Raw genomic sequence first — 25179 nt, 5'->3', positions numbered from 1 at the left:
TACAAGGAAGACTGAGAGCTGCTAGGCAGAGGTCTGTAATCTTTACTAAGTCACATCCCATTGACAAGAAGTGTTTGCACCAACAAAGGCATTGAGTTTTCAAGAATCACAGCTGCTAGGCTAAGTCAAGACAGCCCAACGTCTGTGACAAGACACACTTCACCCCTCCCAAAGGGACTTCCAGGAAATAAAAACCCACTCAACTTGGCATTTTGCAGTTGGTAGTTGGGCTGGGAAAGAAATATGCCCAAGACCTTAGAAAGTGACCAATAGTCAAAGTAGGAGGATCTGTACTCAGAAGCTTCATATACTAAACCTATAAAGTCAGAGTTTGTAATTGGTCAGTAGAGGCCACAATGTCTTGACTTCACTCAGAGTATTAGCTTAGAAATGTGATTAGAACATTTTGAAATGAAGTTCACCTGCTAGAAGAAACTGCTGTGAATTGGTGATTGGCCAACGGTTAAGAAGAGGAGACATGTTCTCTCCCTATGGTATAAAAGACTTTGGCATTAAGGCCTAGCCCTCACAAACAGCAGCTGAAGTGATAAATCTTTGTCCAAACTGTACCACTTCTGAGGTCTATGCTTCCTTACTGAAGTGGGGCAGAGGAACACCCATTTGTACAAAATGAGAACTAGTGCTGTGTTGTGGTGAAGGAGCCAGAGCTACAAATCAGGAAGTCCCTGTTACTCAGCCAAGCTACCACCAAGGCAAGCCACTACGCATTTCTGAATCAGCCTCCCATTTGAAATATGGAGCCAATAATGCTCATCTACTTATAGTTGTAAGAATTGTGAGATGCAGTGCTTTTTTCGGTCAGTGTACCACCACCTCTACCGCCCCCACTATCTCACCGCTGCTGCTTGCCCCCCCCCCCGCTACTTCCTGTGAAGGTGTCTGACGATTGTAAAAAGGGCATGCCAGAGAAGAGGCACTTTGGCGCAACCCTTACGATCACCTTCCCAGAAGGTGCCAGACTGCACTGGCGCGACTTTTACGATGCTCAGGCACCTTCCCAGAAGGCGCTTTGTCGATCGTAAGGGGTCGCGCCAAAGCATCTCCAGGAGGAAGCAGCAGCAATGGAGGAGCAGGAGGAAGGGTCAAAGGTGGGGGAGCGAGCGGGAGTGAGGTGGGCATGCTGCATACCGGCACCTATTTTCTTAAGGAAAAAACACTGGTGAGAAGATAACAGAAATGGAAACACTTTGAACAATCAAAAGCATTATGTACATTATTATAATTACATGTAAAGCAGCATGTCAGGGTTCTAGAACAACCCCCACACTGTCATGCTAGTTTCAATGTCGGGGATTATTATTATTATTATTATTTTTCCCTTGTGGAGGAGTGTTTTAAGTCCTGTGAGATCTCAGATGCAGTCTGAGATAATGGAATCCAGAAACAGATTGAACACACCATCAGCTATTTGTAAGGAGTCTACAGAAGGCCCCAGAGAGCCACTCATATCATCACAGGAATGAGGGCGAATCTGAGAGTTTCTTTCCCAATTACTAATAATAATGGTCTGCATGTGAGAAGACTGAAGCCAAGTGGAATATAAAAGGTAAGAACTGCTAAGAGATTCAAACCCCTGACATTTCCACATCCAGTCTACATAAATTGGCCTTGTGGTTCCACACAGAGCAGCTGAGGGGGAACTATTAAGCTGCCTGACCAAACCCAATTACCTCCAGTGCAGCAGAAGGCTTCTTTTTAAGTTCCTCACATTTTCGGAATTTGCAAATCTGGTGCCCAGTTTTACGGTTCCTACAACTGCTGCACTGCTCACAATTTATCCGTCTTCTGCAAGGAGGACACATGCCACACCGTTTCCGTTTCTTTTTCCCTGAATTGATGGCAGATGCCAATTCGTTCTGCATTGGGTACTCTGCTAAGCCAGCCATATGGAGTGCGCTCTCTGCCAGAAATACGCCAGCAGGGGTCATAATGAAAAGGCCAGGGTTGATAGGGAAAGCCCCCAGGTAAGGAAAATCAGATGGGCTGTTCATTGTCTCTGCAGCCGAGACGGCTTCCATGTCTGAGATGCCCGTCCCGTGGTCATTAGGCAGGGGAATGTGCTCCTGGACTACTCTTTTGAGCAGCTCTGTCGACTGAGCAAACTGTTGCAAGATGCTCTGTCCTTCTGCAGAAATATCTGATTTGCTCAGCATGTCGGAGATGCTTTTGTGCTTTGAGGTAGAATTGCTTTTATCCATAGTTGCTTCATTGCCGTTGGCTACGGGGGCACCTTTCTCAGAATGTTCACTTAATGAGCTGGTGCTACCAAAAGTGGAGTAGTGGGAGAGTGGTCGAGACTTCTTAAGACTTTTGTTCAAAGGTTCGCTTATTATCCCACTTTTGTTCCTCCTTTCTGAATTGACTGACGGCTGAGAGTCATCTGGGTTCTTGTTTTTTTCCAATAGGCCTGGCTTGGAACTGGCGTCTTGATGAGAGCCAGTTTCGGACATCTTTTTTCTTAACAAAGAGGAGACCAGATAAAGCAGCAAGCCCACTCACGGTGGAAAACAACGCACCGCCACAATACTAACAGTACCAATCACAAATGATGGCGGGGAGGGGACAAGGTCCGTCTTCAGTGCACTTTCAAGGCCATTACAACACGTCCTGCAGTTTCATATACAACAGGTGCCTCTGAAAGTTAAAAAGGGAAGAGTGAATTAGCAAAGAGTTAGGTGTCTGCTGAAACAATTGCACCGTGTTGTTTTTCACTCAGGCCCTCCCCTCGTGATAAAGTCAGCTCTGTCCTCATCACGCCCATGAACACAACCATATGGAAGACTACAACCAGTGCCAAACCAGTGGACCTGAAGGTATCCTGGATGGGAATGTGCCACTTCTACAGGTAGCTTAAGGATACCTTCCTATGCATGGTATACAACAACATTTTACTCAAAGGACTCATTGAAATTAATGGACCTAATTTATTTAATATATTTATATCTCATCTTTCTCCTAAGCTATCCCAGATAACTTACAACATTAAAAAAACACACTATAAAATATAAACTAAAAAAAGCCAAAGGGGAAAGGCTGGGAAAGAGATGCTACTAGTCAGTGTAGTCCAGGTTTGGCTCATCTGATGTTCTTGGACTCCAGCTCCCACGGCTCCTGAGTCAGCGATAATGGGAGTTGTAGTCCACCAACACCTGGAGGGTAAAAGGTTAGCCAGACTTCATGTAGCCAATACTGAGCTAGCTGGACCTATGGCCTGACTCAGTATAAAGCAGCTGTCTGTTTGCGATGTTTGCAATACACCCCACTTGGAAAGGCAAAACAAGCAGAAGTGTGATCCCAAAGAGCATAAAACAGTACTCCTGCACTGAAGGGTACAAGCTGCATACAAAACAGCAGTCCAAATATGGAGCTACAAATATCTGGGTGTTTCCACTCTTGAAACAAAAGCAACAGTCATAAAAGTAGGTTTGAGAGTAGTACTGGATCCATTGGGGGGGGGGGAGTCTGTGCAACCCTTATTCAGACTTGCATTAATTTCTTCTCCTGCCTGGACTTTGAATTGGGAGCCAGATGTGCAATTAAGGCAATCATACATGCCCATGACAACAGTGGTTCAGTCCTAGCTGCTCTCAGGACAGCAGAGAGCCTTTCATGGGCTCTATCTTAACTAGGAATACACTGAGCAAAAGCTGCATGTGACATACCTTTTGATGCAAGGGACCCACTCCTAGATGCTCAGGCTTGTTACTGATTTAATTATGCAAGCACATCCTATTTAAGTCTATTTGCAGAAACTCTCTTAACATTTTATCTCTCTAGCCACTTGGAGAACTGGTGTCCAAAGGCAGAATGGCTACCAAGATAATGAAAATTAAAATGGCCACTTCATAGATTTCATTTGCCCTGTGGACAAATGACAGGCGTATGTCTCCTCCCACTCACCCTGTTCCTTCTACCCATCAGACACTCAGAAGGCCATAAAACAGGTTGTGAGGCGGGAGAGGGAGGATTTGAGCAAACCTCTGAGGCTGCTTGGCACCTGTGTGGGTCCTGTGATCATGCAGATAATGGTGACTTGGCAAGCTGGCTTCTACAGATGCTTCCTCCATGCAGCTCACTCGCCCACCGCTTGCCTATGCCAATTGCTGGTGCTGCTGGCGCCCTCTGCTCTTGCTCTTAACAAATGACTGGTGGCTGAGGTTTGTTTGGATTTTTCCTCTATTTTTCTAACTGAAGAGTGAACCAGAGCTGCTCTCTTAAAGCAAATCTCACAGCCAAGACACAGCGACGGCTACTGATGGTCAGCTTCTATGGCAGTGCTTTTTTGTGCTTGGCTTGGAGCTTTCTTCTATCTTCCTGATAAGTATTACTAGCACTCCTCTGTGCCCCTCTCCATGTCCTAGAGTTACACCTAGGAACAGCTATTAGCCTGGCTAGTTGTAACAGCGACAGCTTCTATGGTGAAGGCACAGGGATAAGTCAACACTTCTCAGCATTTTTCTAGTCCACAGATCATGGGTCAGACTGAAACCTACAGATATCAGGAGACGCTCCAAGTGTCACAACCACCTCTCATTCTTCAAAAAGCGCAACTGCTGATAATCTAGACTGGGACAGTTAATACACATAGTTCTGTCCAAATCAGAAATATCTCACTTATAAAAGCTTCTTTGTGGTGAAGCAGGACTGAGGTGCCTTATGTTGCTTGTCAAGCTCAGCACAAGCCCACAGCCAAGCCCCCATCCTCTTCCCAGGCCATCCAAACTGTGTGAGCCCTGGATGTGTTGCTGAGAAGCTTCTTGGCGTTTACACTTCAGTATACCAAAGGAGAATCCTGGCAGGGCTCCCTCTCTGAATTCTGTCATTATTTTGTGCCACAAGGCCCATAAAGCCTTTGGATAACAAACCTGGGTTCCACTTTTGGCTCTACCACTCCACTTTCTAACAGACAGGAAATAAGGAAATACATCACACAGTGTCCCTGTGTTGTAGAGTTTGTGGAGCCATTCGAGAACTGGAGGCAGCCAAGCCATGCCAGGTGTCAGAAAGGGTCCCAATGGAAAATGAAAAGCAACACCCATCATCCTTCCAGTCCAGAGAGTAACGGCCCCATTATTAGGGGGTGGCCTGAGGGAGCCATGTACACACCATGGGTCTGACAGCAGCAGTTGCAGGAGTCAATCATGGAAGTAGCACTGCACCACCACTCAGCTATGTGGCCGCTGGGGGGGGGGGGGCAAGGCTACTGAACTCCTATTCAGTGTCAAAACTGCCTCTTGTTTCAATTTCTAGCAAGGAAACAAATGGGCTGCTATTTTCTCTCTCTCTGCCCAAATTCAGTTCCCCTGGAAATGGAAACTCGTGGCAGAGTTCCCACCCATGGCATGCGGAGCAGCCAACTAGCCGTGGTACCTGAGCTGACAGGCTGCCCTGTTTGGGGAAGCCCTGCCACTGCCTGGGACTCTGCTAACAGTGTTGCGCTCCCTCCCTGTCTTGCCCCAGACAGCCTGTTCCATCAGCTTTCTCCTCCTTTACCCAAAGCTCCCCATCATCCTTCACCAGGTGCCAACTGAAAATTTTTTTGGTCCACAACATTAAGTAAGCTGCCAATATGTCATCTCCAAGGGTGGACTGGACAGAAGCCTGTCAGTTTCTGCATAAATGTGTCCAAGGAAGAGATTAGTTTAAACGTGAAGAGGGGACAGGGGACACAGGAGAGTTCAGGGCTGCAGATTCATCACCTTGAGAATGGCAACAATGGATAGGGAACGAGCCCAGAACAGGGTGTCTACAGTGTCCTGTTGGGAATTGACTTGACTGAAATCATCCCTTTCCTCTCTTATGCCTTCTCTCCCCCATCTTCTCAAGACAGTCCAAGACAGCCAATGGTTCCAGCACAGAGATGCTGCCAAGCCAGATGCTACCAGTATGATCTGAGCTACTCAGTAGGATATTACACCGGGAGAATTAATTAAGGAGCAGCATAATTTATTTAAATGTGCACCTATACTTACAAAGTAGCCTATGCAAATGTTATACATATCTGTGTGTGTGGGCCTGCACCCTGGATCTTTTAAGTCCTTAGCAACACCTCTAACAACAACAAACAACAAAACGATGACCAGTGTCCCACAAGTATTGCTCTCTGCATTTAGAGAAGGATTAAAACACACCCACATATCATGGCGAGAGAAACACACATTTGGTCACAGAAGACTTGAGAGGGGCTGCCTGAGGGTGTTGGAGTCCTCATGACAACATGCTAGGCCATGAGCTGGAATTCAAGGGAAAAGGAAGCACGGGGAGAACAGCTGAAGCAGGGAGAAAATCCATCCGTTATCAGAGCTACCAGAAAAATGGAATGCAGCCACTTCCGTTGTTGGCATAAGGCAATTTTTGAGAGTTCCCTCTATGAGCTCAATAGATCATTGCACAAACTGGCCAGAGGAAGGGATTCTTATTAAGCTTCCCAAGTTCCATTCACACCTCAGGCAAAAAACTGAAGTTTAAAAAACATTTGCCTCTGAACCAGCCCAACCCTCAAATTTCGCAGGTGGATTCTACAAAGTCTGTAGGTATCATAAAAATTACCTGCAATATTTTGGATAACTTTTGGAGATTTTTGTTCTTCCTCCTTCCCACAGAAACCTCTCTCCCAATCTTTCTGTTGTTAGCAATTTGGAGGGTGAAGAATGAAATGAAGGGGGAAAGAATTTTTCAGATTTTTCTCCACAGTCATATGGATTAAGTGGCATCTTCTTCCCACATGCCAGGTGGAGCAATTGTTGCAGCTGGCTTCTGTGTGTGCTTACAACAAAAATAATTCCCACTGAATTTCAACAGTACTTACCTTAAGTTAGTGAAGATAGCAGCCTTACAAAGCAAGCATTGGTGTGTGTTTGATTTGTTTTGTATACACACACACACGTAAGTATGCATTGGGCTGTGCCTGTAGTCAATTAATGCTACACACATAATACTCTGTATTAATTCAGTATAGCCACCACAACCTGATTCTGTGCTCTCCATCATTAATTCACTCAAAGAATGCTGACTCTGCATGGCCTTGCTAACTGCCTTCGACTATTTACAGGATGAAGCATAGTCCCCCTTCATTCATTGCTTGTGTGAATGGAGCATCATGGAATACTAGGGAGCAGGGTGGCACTCCTGGCCCTGGTGGCAAGCCTGCTGCCTCGCCCTTATTTAAACATATGCATGTTCATGTGGTCATCTGCAAAGAAGAAGCCTACACATGGAATAGCTGCTTGTGGACAGGATTGTTCTTTGCAGACCACCATGCTGACATCTAGGGGCAGGGTTGGTTAGCGCTTGTGTTCACATGTGACTGGGAGTGGCTGCCGGGACCATATAACACCAGTCCTAAAGGATCTTCATTGACAACCAGTGCGTTTCTGAGCACAATTCAAAGTGTTGGTGCTGACCTTTAAAGCCCTAAAAGGCCTCGGCCCAATATACCTGAAGAACCATCTCCAACCCCATCGCTCCAGCCTAGACACTAAGGTCCTCCTCCAAGGGTCTTCTGGTGGTTCCCTCACTGCAAAAAGCAAGATTACAAGGAACCAGCAGAGGGTCTTCTTGGTAGTTGCACCCCCTGTGGAACAACCTCCCATCAGATGTCAAGGAAATAAACAACTATCTGACTTTTAGAAGACATCAAAAGGCAGCCCTGTATCAGGAAGTTTTTAACATTTGATGTTTTAGTGTGTTCTGGTGTATGCTGTGAGCCGCCCAGAGTGGTAAAATTAATAATAGTAATATTGATGATGGTGATGATGATTTAAAGAGTATTGCATACCCTGTGGGGCTCATCAGAGGCCGCAACACTGCATATTAAAGACAAAACTTCTGCTATACAACCACGGATCTCTCTCAGAGTAAACTTTTCCAAGCTGTTGGATCTTTCTGCATCCACCAACCTCTGGTTCTGCCCACTGGATGTGTGAATCCACACAAGCCAAGGGGTTTTGATCACAGAATAATCAGTGGTGTAAACTTGTGAAGTGAAAGCTCCCCAGTTCTGTCCTCCAGTAGACCACACATGTGAAATTAGTCCAGTGCCTTATTTAATGAGTCTTTGATCACAGTAATAATCTACCTTAGGATTTCAGCTTGAACAGAAAAGCAGCAGAAAGGTGGATGGTCTGTTCTTCTACGGACCACAGCAGATCACCACAGGCTAAATTATAATCCACGTGAAAGTCATCAACAAATCCATGGATCTGTCCCTGGAAATTGGAACACAGAAGAAAATGATAATTATGGAAGGGGGAGGAAATGCTTGTATGAAGCATTTGCTACTTATCTGCAGTGTGCAAAGGGCCAATTCCCGGTTTTTATTATTCACAGGGGCCTCACTCTCAAGGGTTGCCAACTTTTGAGGCATGCAAGTCCTGTAGTTGTCTGTTTCACAGCAGCTTGGTATCCAGACGTTAGTAGGTGATAATGTTTACTACCATGCTATGAAAAGCTTTACCTGATGACTTCTGCAAATCAAACCTTTGTTTAAATACCCAGGAGCAAACCAGGCCATCTCCTCACCATGATATTTCGGGGGGGGGGGGGAGTAAGATTGTGTATTCTTTTTTTCAAATCAGTATCATAATCTCAAACTCAAGAGGAGGAGCATCACTCAATATTCCATGTTAAGGCAGCTACTGCACCCCCCAAATAAGGCAGAGATCCCACAGTAAAGCAGGCAAAATTTAGATTTGTCCCACAAATAGTGCTGCAAAAACCAAATCAAAGACACTGGAGCTTGAATGAAGGACGAAATATAGGTTAAACAAAGGTTACTGGTTACCTTTCCATCCAAGAGTGTTTTGCCTCAAAGGAAGCTGGAGACAGCGGAAAGGAGCCGAATGATGGCTGTTGTGGATGGGATGGGGTACAAAAGAGGCCATATGGAGAGTTGAGTGCATAAAGGAAGGGTGGCTAGCGAGAAGCAGAGGGAAGGAGTCTGATGAGAGTCACCAGTAAGCTGAAGGTCAGTCTACTGTTCATCACAGAATGACTGCTCAAAACCTGGCCTGTTTCCTGGCTCCTCATCACATGAAATGTCTCACACCAAGTGATATTAAACTATGTACAGCAGCCCTGTGTCCCTCAGTAGACCCTACCTGGACTGCTAGGATGTCACAGTTTAGAGAAAAAACTTACAGAGGGCCTAGATGCGGAAAGTTTATTTATACAAATTTCTGCAGCTTCCCCCATTTTGCTTCCCTCACAACAATTGTAGGTTTCATCTTAAATTACTAAAGGGGTTGTTGCAAATACCAGACTCCAGAAGCTGAATGATTTTAAAAATATACTAAAAAAAGGAAAGAAGTAAAGCAATAGTCCCCCCCCCCCCCCCCGCTTTAAGAATACAGCTAGAGAGCAGAACTGCAGCAAACTTACAGTGCTGATTCTACGCATGTTTACTCAGAAGCAAGTCCACATGGCACTTACTCCCAGGACTGCACTCTTGAGGTTCTTTGTAGATGCTTTTGCACACAAATTTGGCAACTGGGGTCTAGTTGACTAGGGTTGCAACTGGGCTGCAGTTCATTATCGAGTTTGGTAGAAAGCGCAGGTGATAAACATGTTGGGGATGAGTCGTTCATTCCCAGAAACAAGGGTTTCCAAAAGCCGCTTGAACCTGGTTTGTTTACAACAGGTGCAAGGTCACTCTAAAGAATGTTCCTACGTATCTGTTTCAGTGCTGGACACAGAGAGATGTTTAGTCTGAACGCTGCTCTTGTGGTGTGAAGATGTGAGAGCAGGTCTGGCAGCTTTAGGGCTAGATGGAACAGTTTAAACTAAACCTCTATCAGGGAGGATAGATGGTTGTATCCTGTTGTAACTGTTATGCTTAAAGAACAACAGTAAAGAATTCTGTCTGTATTTGAATGTTTCCTGCAATTTATTTCTACGCTCCATGCTAGACCTGGAACTCCTACACGCTTGGAAGCTGCGTGATACTCTGAAGGGGCCTGGTACTTGAAAGTGTACTGGACCCAAAGATAAGGAGTCCCAAGAGGTTATGGTTAACCCCATAATTCCAACAAAACACAAGTTTCTATGTATGTCACCCACTCCTTTGAGTGTAGTTGATGTGATGGGTGATGCCATATTTCCACACCTACATACTCCAACACGGTTGTGTCACAGCTCGTGTTAGTGGGACTCAAGTCTCTGAGCATAAAAATGAGTCAGTTTCCGCCGTTCTTGCTGCCAGATAGACTGCCTCTGCTACTCTACCGTGAGTCAGCTCAGAAGCTGTTGTGCAAAAAAGTTATAGATAGCCACACACCTCACTCACACTTTTCCCTCCACTGCTGTCTGTATTCAGTGAATGACTGCTGTGTCTGTCTGGAGGTTTGAGGCCAAACTAACATATTTCACCATGTAATGGTCACCACCGCATAATAGTCGCATCCCCTCTTTTTTGGACCCTAAAATCAGTCCCCCAGAGCGTTCACCACATGATAGTCGCTGGGGTGTAAATGCCTTGCCAGTGGGACATTCTGTTTTGCTCTGGAGTGTTTTGTTGTGCTCAACAGCTTTCCCCCGCTTTTGTACATGAAATGGTTCTGGTGCAGCCATTTCCCAGGCCTGCCTGTGGGACATGCCTCTTGGCAGAGCCGGCCCTCAGCCCATGGAGGATGAGGCAGCCCAGCGCGAGAAGCAAAGGTGGCAGCGGCTGAGGAGGCCTTGCCCAACAGCTGGCGATGGAGGAGAAATGCAGCAGCAGCAAGGTCTTACCTAAAGGTGGGCAGCAGGGGCTCATGGATGTGCCCAGCGCCCAGCAACTGCCTGCGCGGGGAGCGAGCGGCAGAGGGGCGCATGCCTGAGGCAGGGCCTGTGCAGAAAGCCCCACTTTTCTGAGTGGGGCTCATGGGGCAGGGTTAGAGACCTAGGCTAAACTATGCATTTACTGCACAATAGTTGCAAACCCCCCTTTTTTTGAAAAGAAAAATCAGCATTAAAAATGTGACCATTATGTGGTGAAATACGGTATTTGGAACAGAGCAGCTATGTTTAAATTATCCACATGCCTGTCATATTCACATATAAAGCAGAGGACGCAATGAAGACAAGAGGAGTCTGCTGGATCAAGTCAACAGCTCCTCTAGCCAGCATCCTGTGGCCAACCAGACGCTCCAGTGGGAAACCCAAAAGCAGGACCTGAAAACAAGAGGACTGCAGTCCCCATGGCTTCCAGCAACTGATGCTCTGCAGCACTGCTGCCTCAGACTGTGGAGGCAGAGCTGCACAAGGGACACAAAAGCCTCTCCCCCTGCATCTTACCTCACAGCACTTTATTGTTTCTCAGAGTTTTCTCACAGCGTAGCTCAGCGTTGCTACTGGAGCAGGGCTGAGGGAGAGCGCAGGGAGCCAAGGCACAGAGGGTCTTTACCTTCCCTTTCCTCAAATGTTGCTTTCCATGTAAAGAACAGCTCCCACCTCTACTTTACCTGTATACGAAGAGGCACATATATGAATGCCTCTTCATGTTGTGGCTGACCAACAAAGACAAGGAGAAGCCACAGCGCTGCCTCAGTAGGCCTGGGCACACCATCCAGAGCCCCCAAGGAGGGGAGGAGGGCTGAGGCTGCCTGCCCCACCACTGACCTCCACATGTTGCCAGGAATGCAAGAAGAGTTCTCCATGAGGAGATTAGGGCCAAGGCCTTGGGATGCTCCTCCCCTCCATGTCCTGGCTGAATGCATGAGATGGCATGTGAGAAGAAGGTGAATAAGCCTATGAGCAAGGCTCCAATATCTGGCTTTTTTATTTAATCTATCGCCTTAAAAACATGTTGAATTATGTCAAACTGGGAACAGAAAAAAAAATAATTTTATTTTATCAGCTTTTGAAAAAAACGAAGGTTATTGTTGCTTTCAGCAACCAGCCATAATAATTAAAAACAACTAGCCCATATACAGTAAAATCTCCTGTACTGTCGACAGCAAAAGACAGACAACCAATTATCTTTATATGCCCATTTCACACACATGTCCCCATTGTGCTTGGGATGCGTGTCCTTTCCCCCCCCACCCTGGTTAGACTATTAATGCACATTAAAGGTAAAGGTAAAGGTACCCCTGCCCGTACGGGCCAGTCTTGACAGACTCTGGGGTTGTGCGCCCATCTCACTTAAGAGGCCGGGGGCCAGCGCTGTCCGGAGACACTTCCGGGTCACGTGGCCAGTGTGACATCGCTGCTCTGGCGAGCCAGAGCCGCACACGGAAACGCCGTTTACCTTCCCGCTGGTAAGCGGTCCCTATTTATCTACTTGCACCCGGAGGTGCTTTCGAACTGCTAGGTTGGCAGGCGCTGGGACCGAGCAGCGGGAGCGCACCCCGCCGCAGGGATTCGAACCGCCGACCTTTCGATCGGCAAGTCCTAGGCGCTGAGGCTTTAACCCACAGCGCCACCTGCGTCCCATGCACATTAATGCACATTAGCCTTCTTCTTTTGACAATCTCGCGTGGTATCTTCTTTCTCCACCTCCCTTTCTGTCCAGGTTGTTGTTGTTAATTAAATATATATACTGCCCTATAACCTGATGACTCGGAAGATGCAGCGGCAGAAGAATCTCCCACAGGATACACTGGGATCTAAAAAGCCAGAAGACTTCTGAGCTAGCCTGATCAAAATGGGCCGACGGGGTTCCACCACCAGGTTCCATCCTGACTAAGTCATGGTCTTCTGGGATGCCAGGCTCTGCCCAGTCAGGCTTTCCCTAGTCTAGCCTAACTCCATCTCCAGGCCCACAATGATCCAACATCCAAGGACATGTACTTTTTAAAATCAAAAGTTGCCTCTGCCTTTTAAGACTGATTTCTGCATGAGAAGGAAGCAGAGGACATAGAGCACATGTGGCAATCCTAGAATGGCCCATATAGCCAGCTCTAGCTAATATGAGTTCTAGTTCCTAGTTTGCTGCTATTATTATTATTCTATTATTATTATTATTATTATTATTATTATTATTATTATTATTATTATTAATCACTACTACTACTACTACCCCACCTTTTTCCCTGACAGGACTCAAGGCAGCTTTTATACAGATAAAACAAGAACTGCTAAAATCCTAGAAAAAACAATCATTGAAAACAATTAAACACGAATAGAATTTAAACTATATGCTTATATAAAATATATTTAGAACATTGCAATAAGAACAGGAAAGCACCATCCCGTTCATTAAAAAGAGTCAGTTCTGCAAACCCTGTTGGAACAAGGAGGTCTTCAGCTGCCGGCAGAAGGGCAAGGAGGGAGCCAGTCTAACTTCTCCAGAGAGAGACTTCCGAAGTCTGGGAGTAGCCACTGAGAAGGTCTTCTGCTGTGCCTGTGGGGGTGGTGGGACCCAGAGAAAGCCTCAAGGTTCTCAAAACCCAGGCAGGTTCATATGAGGGGATACAATCTTTCAGATAGCTTCGACCTAAGCCATGTAGGGCTTTATGGGTTATAACCAGCACTTTGGATCATGTCTGATGACCAGCCCCAGTCAGCAATCCGGCTGCAGCAATCAAGCCATTAGGGTGTTTTCTCTCACCATTAACACTCCATTATGTCAGAGCAGTTCCAGCCAATGGCAAAAGGGGGTGGGGAATCTGGAGTGGCAGACCTTTTTTAGTACAGTGGTACCTCAGGTTACGCACTAAATTCGTTCTGGAGGTCCGTTGTTAACCCAAAACTGTTCTTAACCTGAGGCACGCCCTTTCCTAATGGGATCTCCCGCTGTCGCCATGCGGCTGCGCGATTTCCGTTCTCATCCTGCGACAAAGTTCTCAAACCGAGGTACTACTTCCGGGTTAGCAGAGTTTGTAACCCTAAGTATTTGTAACCCAAAGCATTTGTAACCCGAGGTACCACTGTATATTAAATAGATGTAGCTATAGCAAGTATGTATAATTTCTTCCACAAATCCTTGGAACCTCTTCAGCTGTTTTTTCAGAAGTAGAATAGGAAGCAGCCAAGATTTCTATTGCATAGGAAAAAATTCTTGGGAATATTCTGAGCAGAAATAAAACCACACATAAGCTACATTAGTTTGCCTTTGGACATACCATACCAGAAGGAGCTGACAGAGCTGTTACAGTCTACCGGACCGATAATCCACAAACTAAGATGGATTCATTGTACATGGCAGATTGTAACAGCTCCAAAGAAACCATCACTACCTGTTGCATTTATTCACTTGCTCTTTAAGGGGCCCAAAACATGGGATTTCAAAGATAAGGTGCACTAGTTGTTCTGATCTGCTGCATACATAAACCCTGCCAGGAACGGGGGGGGGGGGGGGGACAGCAATCTCCAGACAAAAATAAGCACTATTACATTTTCAGTGTTCTGCTTCAAGGACTGAAGTTACTATGGATGACCAGAGATGGTGGGTGCACCTCTGCTAACTGCAAGGATTTACAGATCCATTTCCGCTGTGATATTACCACACAAAACGCATGGGAAGATAAAAGATAATAATTCTACTGATTTGGCCAAGTATTTCCACAATTATGGCACAGGCTTCAGTTTGTTCCATCTGGGAAAAAGAAGCACGCTTATTTACTTAAATCAAAAGAATTTGAAACTGGTCTGTTTCCATGCAGCACCTTCAAAGTTAGTTTCATCATAGGTCTAAACTCCATTCAGGGTTGTCATCCACCAAAATTAGGTCAAAGGGTTTATTTTGAACACATACCATGCTTTTAAATGTTTATCTTGTTTGTAAAGCTGTCAGGCTCAGGGCGCGCAGCTGCTACAGGTAAAGGATATTTTAAGGCTGGAACTAGAACAATTGCACAGCCTGCTCATGTCCTCTGAAGGTTATAAACTGCCCTAAACCTGGTGAAAATTCACCCTTATAAAGATGTAACATTTATTCTGAATGTAACAAAACATTTATAATGTTTGAATTTAAGGAAACCTCTATGTGGTTTACTGAACTATTTAAAAAAATAAAATTATTGATAAAACTTGTTAGAAATAGGTATTTTAAAATATTCAAAAATTGATTAAAATCAACAGCAGCTAAAATGAAACAGAAGACATGTAGCTTCTGCATGTGTGGATAGACTTGTCAAAACAAAAATGTTTTAAGCAGCTTCTGAAAAGAGCCTAGCGAAGGCTCCTGCCTACTGTCCCTAGATAGCGAGTTCCAACGTGTAGGTGCTAGAAGAGTGATTTCTTACATGTGCAGAATCAGTATTATGTGGTACCTGCAAAACTGCCAGTTCCACATGGTCCCTTAGGTAAGCCAGAATAGCTCTAGCACAGTGCCGCAATTCTCATGCCACAGAGCTGCCTCAGGTTCATGTGAGGTGTTTGCAAGGGAGGCATTCTTAGAGCACACCTAAGTCAACTCAGAAATAATTCCCATTGCGTTCCATGAGGCTTAAAGGTAAAGGTAAAGGACCTCTGACAGTTAAGTCCAGTCATGAACAACTCTGGGGTTGCGGCGCTCATCTCGCTTTACTGGCTGAGGGAGCTGGCGTTTGTCCGCAGACAGTTTTTCTGGGTCATGTGGCCAGCATGACTAAGCCACTTCTGGCAAACCAGAGCAGCGCACGGAAATGCCATTTACCTTCCCGCTGGAGCGGTACCTATTTATCTACTTGCACTTGGACGTGCTTTCAAACTGCTAGGTTGGCAGGAGCTGGGACCGAGCAACGGGAGCTCACCCCGTCGTGGGGATTCACACCGCCGACCTTCTGATGGCAAGCCCTAGGCTCTGTGGTTTAGACCACAGCGCCAAACGCATCCCTCCATGAGGCTTACTCCCAGGTAAATGCATATAGGATTGCAGTTTTGATTGAAGCCAGTTTGAAAGAAGATTCTTCAGGCTACAGAGCATAAAAACCAGGAAGTACTCTTGGAGATGATAAGGCTTGTTGAAAGAACTTATTTCCACAACTGCCAAAGTTTTGCACAGTTCCCTATGCCAAAGTACATAATTGGGATTATGTCCTCCAGCTGTAAAGAAGAAGGAACAGCTACTAGCTGAATTAGAATGCCCACTTTCCAAGGTGAATATCTTAGGAAGGGACCTATTGCATTGCCCCATGAAACAGGATAACCACCACCAGAATATGCAGGATGGCCACAGGATTTTCTGGCCCTGTACACTGTATGCGGATTGGTCCCCCCAGCCCACTGAAAGTAAGAGGGCATAGGTTTGCATTAAATTTGCATATGATTTGTGTCATATGTAGATACATGTCCAAAAGTATCTAACAGACAGAATGTGAACCTGCAAAGCTTCCGTACTCCTAACAAAGGCATGCAAACTTAAATGATGACATTTTAACAATATACTTCCCTGTATCATAACCCTAAGAGAGGCCGCAGCTCAGTGGTTGAACACATGCCCTGGATGCAGACGGTCTCTGGTTCAGCTCAGTATCCCCTGTTGAAGGTTCTCAGGGGTCAGAGCTGGGGAAGACACCTCAGCCTGAGGCCCTGCTGGGCCTTGCGCAGTCCAAGATGGCAGCACTGGGTTAGCTGGACTAACAACATGATTTAGTAGAAGGCAGCTCTATAGCGTAGCTATTTAATAAAGATGCAGCTTGTGCAACGTTACAGAAATGTGTTGGCTATACACAGCAGACTACAAGCCAAAACAAGATACCGTATTTTTCGCACCATAGGACGCACCGGACAATAGGACGCACCTTGTTTTAGAGGGGGGGAACAAGGGGAAAAAATTCGTCTGCTCTCTGCCCAGCGCCCCTTCAGCAAAGCGGCAGGAAGCGCTGCGCAGAGAGTGGGAGAATTTTCCCCCTTTTGTTTTCCCGCTCTAAAACAAGGTGCCGTTTAAGGTGCGTTCAGGCGGCTACCTTGGAAGCCTGGAGAGCGAGAGGGGTCGGTGCGCACCGACCCCTCTCGCTCTCCAGGCTTCAGGTTCCTTTCGACCTGCTCTTTAGCCCCCTGCTGCTTTAGCCCCCTGCGTGCTCTGCCGGCTGGAGAGGTGACGCGCGCCTGTGGAGGCTCCTGCCATAAGCGCGCGTCACCTCTCCAGCCGGGAGAGCGCGCGAGAGGCTAAAGCAGCCCCCCGCGACCCTCTCCTGGCTGGAGACGCGGGGCTGGGGCGGGGGAAGCCCGAGCTTCCCCCTCCCCCAGAACGGGACCCAGAGCCATGCCGAAGCTGCGCGCAGCTTTGGCATCGCTCTGGGAGCTTGCGGGGCTGGGGGAGGAGGAAGCCCTCCGCCAGCCTCCAAACCATGTCGGGAGACAGCGGGAGGGCGCGCTGCGCCTCTCCCGCTGTCTCCCGAGTTTGCGGGGCTGGCGACGGGGAGGAGCAGGCTTCTCCCCCCCCCCCCCGCCAGCCTTCTAGCCAAGTCGGGGGGCAGCGGGAAGGGCGCGCTGCGCCTCTCCCGCTGTCCCCCGAGTTTGCGGGGCTGGCGACGGGGAGGAGCAGGCTTCTCCCCCCGCCAGCCTTCTAACCAAGTGGGGGACAGCGGGATGGCGGCGTTCCGCCTCCCCGCTGTCCCCCGAGCTTGTGGGGCTGGCGGTGGGCCTCTCCTGAAGCCTGGAGAGCGAGAGGGGTCGGTGCGCACCGACCCCTCTCACTCTCCAGCTTCAGCGAAAGCCTGCATTCGCACCATAGGACGCACACACATTTCCCCTTCATTTTTGGAGGGGAAAAGGTGCATCCTATGGTGCGAAAAATACGGTACTTATAGGCTAAAAAGAAGATCTCTGCAGTCTTAACCAAACGTTCACCACAGGCAAACAAGCAGCAACAGTGACTGTCACAGCCTGCACACCTGCTAGCTCTCTTGAGTGAACTACGGCCATGACGATGGAAGTGAAGAGGAGAAGCACTTGCCTGCTCACTCTGGACCGGTGAGCAGGGGAGCTATCAAGGAGGGCCCTCAACTTGGCATCAGCTCTGGAGAAGCAGGGAGAGCATGTTGTGCCCCAGCTCTTGCTCTTGGCGCTATCCTGAATGTACAGTGGCTTGTCAGATTTGGGGATGGCAAGCAGAGAGCAACAGGAACTGAATGCCGTTGGTAGACCGGCAAGCTGGTGATGAGCTGCCAGTCAGCATTATGTCTCTTTGAGAAGAGTGTGGGCTAAAATGAGTGCCAACAGACTTCATGAATGTGCAGGAAAAAGAGCTGCCTCTTACTCCACAAACCATTTACTGGCCCTAACCCGTCAATTGTATCAACTTCCCCTTCCCCTCAGGATCCTGTGGGATATGATCTGATTGCACCAAAAGCGGATCACAGGTAGGGAGGCATGGTGGACGGTGCCTGAGGGGAAGGGGAAAATAACTGAAAATCTGATCTACCAAACAGGAAGACAACATCTTCTGTGATCTGTTCAGTTGTAATGGGAACAACCTTCAGAGTGGAAAGCCACCTAATGAGGCATCTCAGGGAGTCATGAGAAACACACTTTGGCCTGGTTCACATGTAACACAAAGCCAAACCATGGCTTCCCATGAACTACTGCGGCCACAGCACACCTCTCGCAACCCTGCTGCTAACCCAGGGTGAAGTGACTGCTGGGCTTAGCTGAAGTACAAACCCAGGCTTGTGATTTCTCTCACACCAGACAAACCATGAGCCTGGGTTCTATGCCAAACCATTACTTACTCCCAAGGAGTGCAGTGGCCACGATCTTCACCCTAGGAGCCCACACATTGGCACTTAGCCATGATTTGGCTCACCATTACATGTGAATACACCTGCAACGTGCGGAAGCAGAAACAACCAAGGAGGCAAATTGCTTGTTGGAGGGGGAAACCTCCCCACCCCCTTTTCAGTGCCAGGAGACAGCAGCGGATGTGGGGGTGTCACAGCTAGCACTGCGTAAGTGTGCTGTTGTTGAGTCACCCCAGCTGATTCCAGCGTTTGCCCTCCACAACCATCTATTCAGCAACACGCTGGCTGAGATACTCCCATCTGCAGCCCCGTCTCCCACTGCCAAGAGATGCAAGCAGGAAGGACCTTCTCCCCCCCTCACCCCCCCCCCACAGCAGCTGCCTCATCAGTCACAGTTTTCACCTTCTCCGCCTGCCTGCAATTTTAGCCATTCCTAGGCCATGAAGGTATTGCTCTGCATTTTCAGGCCCTTTAACTAAACATGCTCCGCTCGGACTTTCTGAATCCTTACTCACCCTTCCCCATTACCGTTAACAGCAACACTCCTCTTAGATCTTCCTCCAACAGCCTGCCTTTTCTGACCAAAACACCCACCCACCCAATATCTAGCCTGTGACTCATTTAAGTCCCCAGGTCCTTGATTTGGCTCTCATCCTAATCTAAATACACTGCAGACAGCCCTCTGTTGTGTTGTGCTCTCCTCTCCTGAAATGCTAAGATGTGACAATTGACATTCCTGAGTGATGTTTCATTACATGATCAGGCAAGTGGATAAGTCAGCGTTCCTTGGAGCAAACATGTCACAACTGGTAGGAGGATGGAGGTGTGTTGGCTAAAGCACATGTGATGAATGCAGAGGTGCCTGTTTCCCCACACCATCCATGGTGTGCCCCCATCACCAGCCAGGACTTCCTACCACATGCCAAGCCATTTCATGGTCCACATGGAAGACACATCTATTTAGGAAAACTGCCCTTGCTTGAAGCAGCCCCCAAATAGTGACACTTTGTTTTTTCTGACTTTGCCTTTCCCAGCAGCTTATTCTGCATTTATACTTTTCAATAACTAATGGAGACAGGACAAAGTTCCAAAGGATAATGCTCATGCCTCGCTCTCCCCTTGTCCTGCTGATACAGAATGTTTTGCCAGCTCTCCTAATGAACTGCAGAGACTCTCAGCTCAGCTGAATAAAGAGACGAGATTCAGCTACAGCAGGAGGTGGGAAGAGAAGGCCCTGCCTCATGAATATTCAACTGAAGCTCCAGGCCCCCAGCTAATCCTTAAAAATTTTCACTCCAGAGGGATCACAAGAGTTCAAAATAGAAAAGGCCGTATATTACGGATTAGTAGACAGAACCCATCCCTTCTCTTCGGACAGACAAGAGCCTCAAGGTGTGGCTTGCTTCTTTATTTTGTTACTCAAATGCTACCATTTGATATCCCTCTCTTCAATATTCTCTATGGACTCAAGTATCCTATTACTGCATATTTTAATTATGGGTGTTTATCTTTTAAAAGTTTTAAACAATTCTATTAATTGTGCGCCCTAATTATAGTTGTTTATATTTTAATGCTTGTGTGACATTGGTTTTGAAACTTGTAAACTGCTTAGAAGGCTATTTTGGCGTTAAGCAGTATAAATAAGAATTCTTGCCTATTATTTCTAAGTCTGTTGGTTCTCCCACTGAGTGTCATGTAAGTTTGGACTTACAATCATAGTCATATATATGACTGAGTATAATATACAACTTTACTCATGGGAAAAGTTGTGGAAGGAGGATTAAAAAATTACAGATTGTTGTACGTTGAAAGAGAACTATATGAAAATGATGTATCGTTGTTATTTAACTCCTATAAGATTAGCAAAAATGTATAAAAACACTTCCAACTTACATTGGAAGTGTAAGGAAAAAGAAGGCACATTGTACTACATGTGGTGGACATGCAAAATAACAAAATAATTCTGGGAAATTATATATAATGAATTGAATAAATGTTTAAGATAACCTTTGTCAAAAAGCCAGAAGTTTTCTTATTAGGAATAATAGGTGATGAAATACCAAAGGATTTGAAAAGACTGTTTATGCATGCATCAACAGCCTCAAGAATGCTTTTTTCCCAGAGATGGAAGGAAAAGAAAGTCCCAACCAAAGAAGAATGGATAACCAAGATGATGGACTTTGCCGAAATGGCAAAAATGACCATGAAGATCAGACACCAAGATGAGAAGAAAATTAGTAAAGAATGGGGGGAAATTATCGAGTACCTTAAAGATCACTGTAGATATTTAAAAACATTAGCAGGATTGTTATAACATTTATAATGTAATAAGGTTAAAGATAAAAGTGGATATAAAATGAATTTGGAAAATGTAATTAGATGCAGTAGAAAGAAAAGAATAGACAAATATTTGAAACCCGGGGGGGGGGGGCAGGGAGAAGTCCGAAGTTTCAAGTAATCTCAGATGTGTGAAATTTGAAAATGATTTAAATATAAATAATGCTGTTAAAAATGAAAATTTTATTTAAAAAACAAAACAAAACACCAATCATTTTACTTTGTAAAAATGAGAGCTGAAAGTAGGTGCATTGCATTTGCAGGTCCCACACAAGCACAGGGGTGATGTGATGAGCCATTCTGGGAAAACCAGTGTCAGCAATATTTGCAAAAAGTTGTCAAAATAAATCCAACTTGGATATTCCTGATTATTTGGGAGCAAGGTCAACCAAATACATGCAATGGCCCGTCCATGGGAAACCCGCAGGAGGGACCCAAGCGCAAGGGCACTCTGCCCTACCCTCCTGCCGCGTGGTTTCCAGCAACTGGTGTTCAGAAGCATTACTGCCCCTGACCGTGGAAGCAGAGCATAGACATCTTGGCTAGTACCCACTGATGTCCTTAAGGTAAAGGTAAAGGGACCCCTGACCATTAGGTCCAGTTGCGGACGACTCTGGGGTTGCACGCTCATCTTCCTTTATTGGCCGAGGGAGCCGGCGTCCAGCTTCCGGGTCCTGTGGCCAGCATGACTAAGCCACTTCTGGCGAACCAGAGCAGCGCACGGAAACACCGTTTACCTTCCCGCCAGAGCGGTACCTATTTATCTACTTGTACTTTGACGTGCTTTCAAACTGCTAGGCTGGCAGGAATTGATGCCCTTATCCTTCATTAATTTGTCCAAACCTTTTTTAAAGCCATCCAATCTGGCCGAAGCCCACACACATGCACAAAGTTGTGTGCTGGTTTGGAGATGATGCATGAGAACATTTAAATCAGCAGTTCTCAACCTGTGGGTCCCCAGATGTTGTTGGACTACAACTGCCATCATCCCTGAGCTCTGGCCTTGCTAGCTAGGGGTGATGGGAGTTGTAGTTCAACATCATCTGGGGACCTACAGGTTGAGAAAGGCTGATTTAAATAGTTACATGCATTTTAAATAGTGCTTTTGCCGGGTTGGAAATGAAAACTCCATTTTGCAGATCTGACGTTCAGATCTGAATCTCCACATTTTACATTAAGTGATAATATTCACTGTTAACTTATGACGGCATCTATTTTGTCGAAGTTTGAACCATTAAGATGACGTGTTAAACCTTTCCAGTAGGATCTCTGCCAGGAGGCAGTTCTTCATTTTTGGTGGCAAAAATCATTCATGCTGGTTCAGTGCAAAGCAAAACATCAGCATTTAAAACCCGAACAAAACCTTCTAGGATACCCCAAGTGTTAAGGAACAGCAGAAATGCACACATTGTAGCTTATTTTGGAAGGAATAAACAAAGAGCCATGGAAAAACCGAGTTATAGAAATGTGAACTAACAAGGTAGAAGTTTGGAGTGCAAATTCTGGCCCCTTCTGGAGCCTCAGCCCAGGCCCCTCCTTGCACATCATCCGCCAGCTTGGGTCACTTAGAATGGTGGGCGGCCGCTGTGTGATTCCTAGAACAAGTAATCAGATGGAGCGAAGCTGTTTTGCTAAGCTCCATTATTGATGGGCTGGCAGATGGTAATCAGATTTCCTGACCAAGTGTCCCCTTAGTTAGGCTAAAAAGAATTTGAGAGCTCACCTCCCTCCTGTTGAAAGTAGTGGCAAACATTCCATTGGCTTCAAGCAGAGCCTCACAGAGACCAGTAGGTCCATTCTGCTAATTTGGAACCCACATTACAACAACCAAGACTTAAAAAGTTGCCTACCACACTTTGGTTGACTGTTCTTTCTTAACTGAAGATCCTCTTATGCAAGCAATCTGTCCTTGTCTCCTCTTCTGTAGTTGCTTACTTGTACAGTGCAGAGCTGAAACAAGGTAACAGATTAGAAATTTAATACATTTCAGATTTAAAATTCTTTAGAATTCTGAAATTATGGCTTTGAGGTATATCTTTTTTTTTTTTTAAGTACAGTGGTACCTTGGTTTAAGAACAGCTTAGTCTATGAACAACTTGGATTAAGAACGCTGCAAACCCGGAAGTAGGTGTTTTGGTTTGTGAACTTTGTCTTGGAATAAGAACATATTTCGCTTCCTGTTGAGTGTGTTCCATTTGGAAATTGAGTCCTCCGCTGCTATGGGAAAGCACACCTTGGTTGAAGAACACTTTGGTTTAAGAACGGACTTCCGGACAGGATTAAGTTCGTAAACCAAGGTACCACTGTAATGTGTTTTAAGATAATGTTTTAAGTATCAACTTGCTGGCTCCTTGCATCTTCCTAAAATATTCTAGCCCCACAGCATGCTTAACTGCTGATGTTGGGGTAGAAAATCAAATTACGAGAATATGCGTTTGAATTTCTGCAAGCAAATTAAGAGTTAGGAGATTCTGCTTGAATATCTCCCTTGAAAAACTCATTACCACTCTAATGTAAAGTAAACATCATCTCCTTCCAAGGAACTATAATGGCTTCTTCCTGTCTACCATTTTCAAGAAAAGTCCCCCTGTTTGCTACATTATGCTGTTATGTAATGCAGCGCCACCTACTGCCAGTTTATGTATCACAAACATTATGCTACTATAGCAGGCGGGGGGGGGGGGGCAAGGGCGCCTTTGTGGAGTTAGACATTTAAAGAAGTCTGCACCCTGGGGCCAGGTAGCCAGGCGCAGAAAACTCCTTCTAGGATGGCATCCAATTCAATGACAATTTGCCCCAAGTTGCATCACATCACCAAAAGTATTCATGGAATGGATAACTATGCCCAAAAGATCAAGCCTTTAAGGAACAACATGAAGGTGATCAGTTCAGGCAGGTAGGCTGGTACTGCAGATAACATTATTATTGTTTACTCAATGTTATTTCCTGCCCTTCTCCGTTAGATCCCAGGATCCGTTTACCAACTAATTAAAATTCAATATTAAAAACAGTTCAAAACTGTAAGTCACAGGGTTCCTGAAAACACACATTCAGTTGTCAAAGACCAAGGTGAGAGGAATAGGAAGGACGCACTAAGAACGGTGCCAGACGCGCTTAGTGACGCGAGAATATTCTCGTGAATGAGAATATTCTCGAGAATATTTTCTCCTAGAAATTTCTCCACAAACTGTAAATTCTAAGGAAAGAACCCGTTTTACAACACACACTTAAAAAATCTAGTAAATAATAAGTCAAGCTGCGATATTGCCAGTGTAAGTAATGAATAATGATTTTTTTGATCCAGTTACATTACTGGGCATTGTGTCATTCACCATTGGCAGTTCTGAAATGTGAGCTACAGAAAACATTTTTTTTTCTTTTTTAGTTTTAAACATGCTATTCATTTAATTTGATGAACATTTGAATTCGTATGTATTTCAACCATATGTCATAGCCTTTTTTCTATTTTGGTGTGACCTTATTCTTAGCAATTCTACACCCTTGGCCATACAGTGTGGGGTGTGGTTTTTTACAGAAAGTAGCTTTAATGCATTATACCAGGCATAGGCAAACTCCAGCCCTCCAGATGTTTGGGACTACAATTCCCATCATCCCATCATTAGCTAGGGATGGTGGGAATTGTAGTCCCAAACATCTGGAGGGCTGGAGTTTGCCTATACAGTACCTGCTTTATATACTTAAAGTTCCTAGGCCTATAGAATTATGTGTAACAGAATGTGAGGTGGCCTTGATTTACACAGTTGACATTTCTGTATGTAGATATGCTTATTAAAGAACATACTCATATAGCGGACCTGAGATGTTTTTGTACTGTATTCCTTTTACTTTAAAAGTCATACACACACAACATAATTAGAATTCAAGTGGATGGTAAAAATATGGTAAGTGGCAGGCTTAGTGGGCTTAGTGATTAACGTGAGTCATTCGTGTTGAATTTTCAATTTCAAGTTTGGTGCAAAAAATCAAAGAATGGAATTCCCAGCATTGCCCCATTGAATAAACGTATCTTTACAGTTTTTTGTTTCCATCTGAACAAGTTTACCCATGAATAAACATGTATATTAACTAATTATATCATTTTCAATGCATTAAAATTATATACTTTTCAATGCATTAAAATGAATATTCTCCTATTTTAAATGAAAATTCTCTAATATTCTCATTAATTGAGAATATTCTCGAGAATTTAATATCACTAGAGGCACTTCTATGGGGA

At 45.5% G+C, this 25179-nt stretch overlaps 1 protein-coding gene across 5 annotated transcripts in view; it reads right to left on the bottom strand.

The window, feature by feature from the left end:
* CXXC5 (CXXC finger protein 5) overlaps positions 1 to 25179 on the bottom strand; it is a 68179-nt gene that overhangs the window by 9393 nt on the left and 33607 nt on the right. For 2 of the 5 annotated variants that reach the window (XM_079983675.1, XM_079983676.1), the window contains exons 2-4: positions 22793 to 22892; positions 8099 to 8228; positions 1692 to 2655 (exon numbers count right to left, since the gene is read on the bottom strand). In XM_079983675.1, coding sequence (XP_079839801.1) covers positions 1692 to 2471 — 780 coding nt within the window. In that variant the 5' untranslated portion in view covers positions 2472 to 2655; positions 8099 to 8228; positions 22793 to 22892. Of the gene's footprint in view, positions 1 to 1691; positions 2656 to 7919; positions 8059 to 8098; positions 8229 to 22792; positions 22893 to 25179 lie in introns of those variants that run through there. The other 3 variants (XM_079983678.1, XM_079983677.1, XM_079983679.1) reach the window with 3 other exon arrangements.

This window comes from Podarcis cretensis, assembly GCF_951804945.1.
Source record: "Podarcis cretensis genome assembly, chromosome: 7".
Classification (NCBI taxonomy): Eukaryota; Metazoa; Chordata; class Lepidosauria; order Squamata; family Lacertidae; genus Podarcis; species Podarcis cretensis.
Note: the sequence above shows the minus strand (reverse complement) of the source record. Positions and strands in the feature narration are given on the sequence as shown.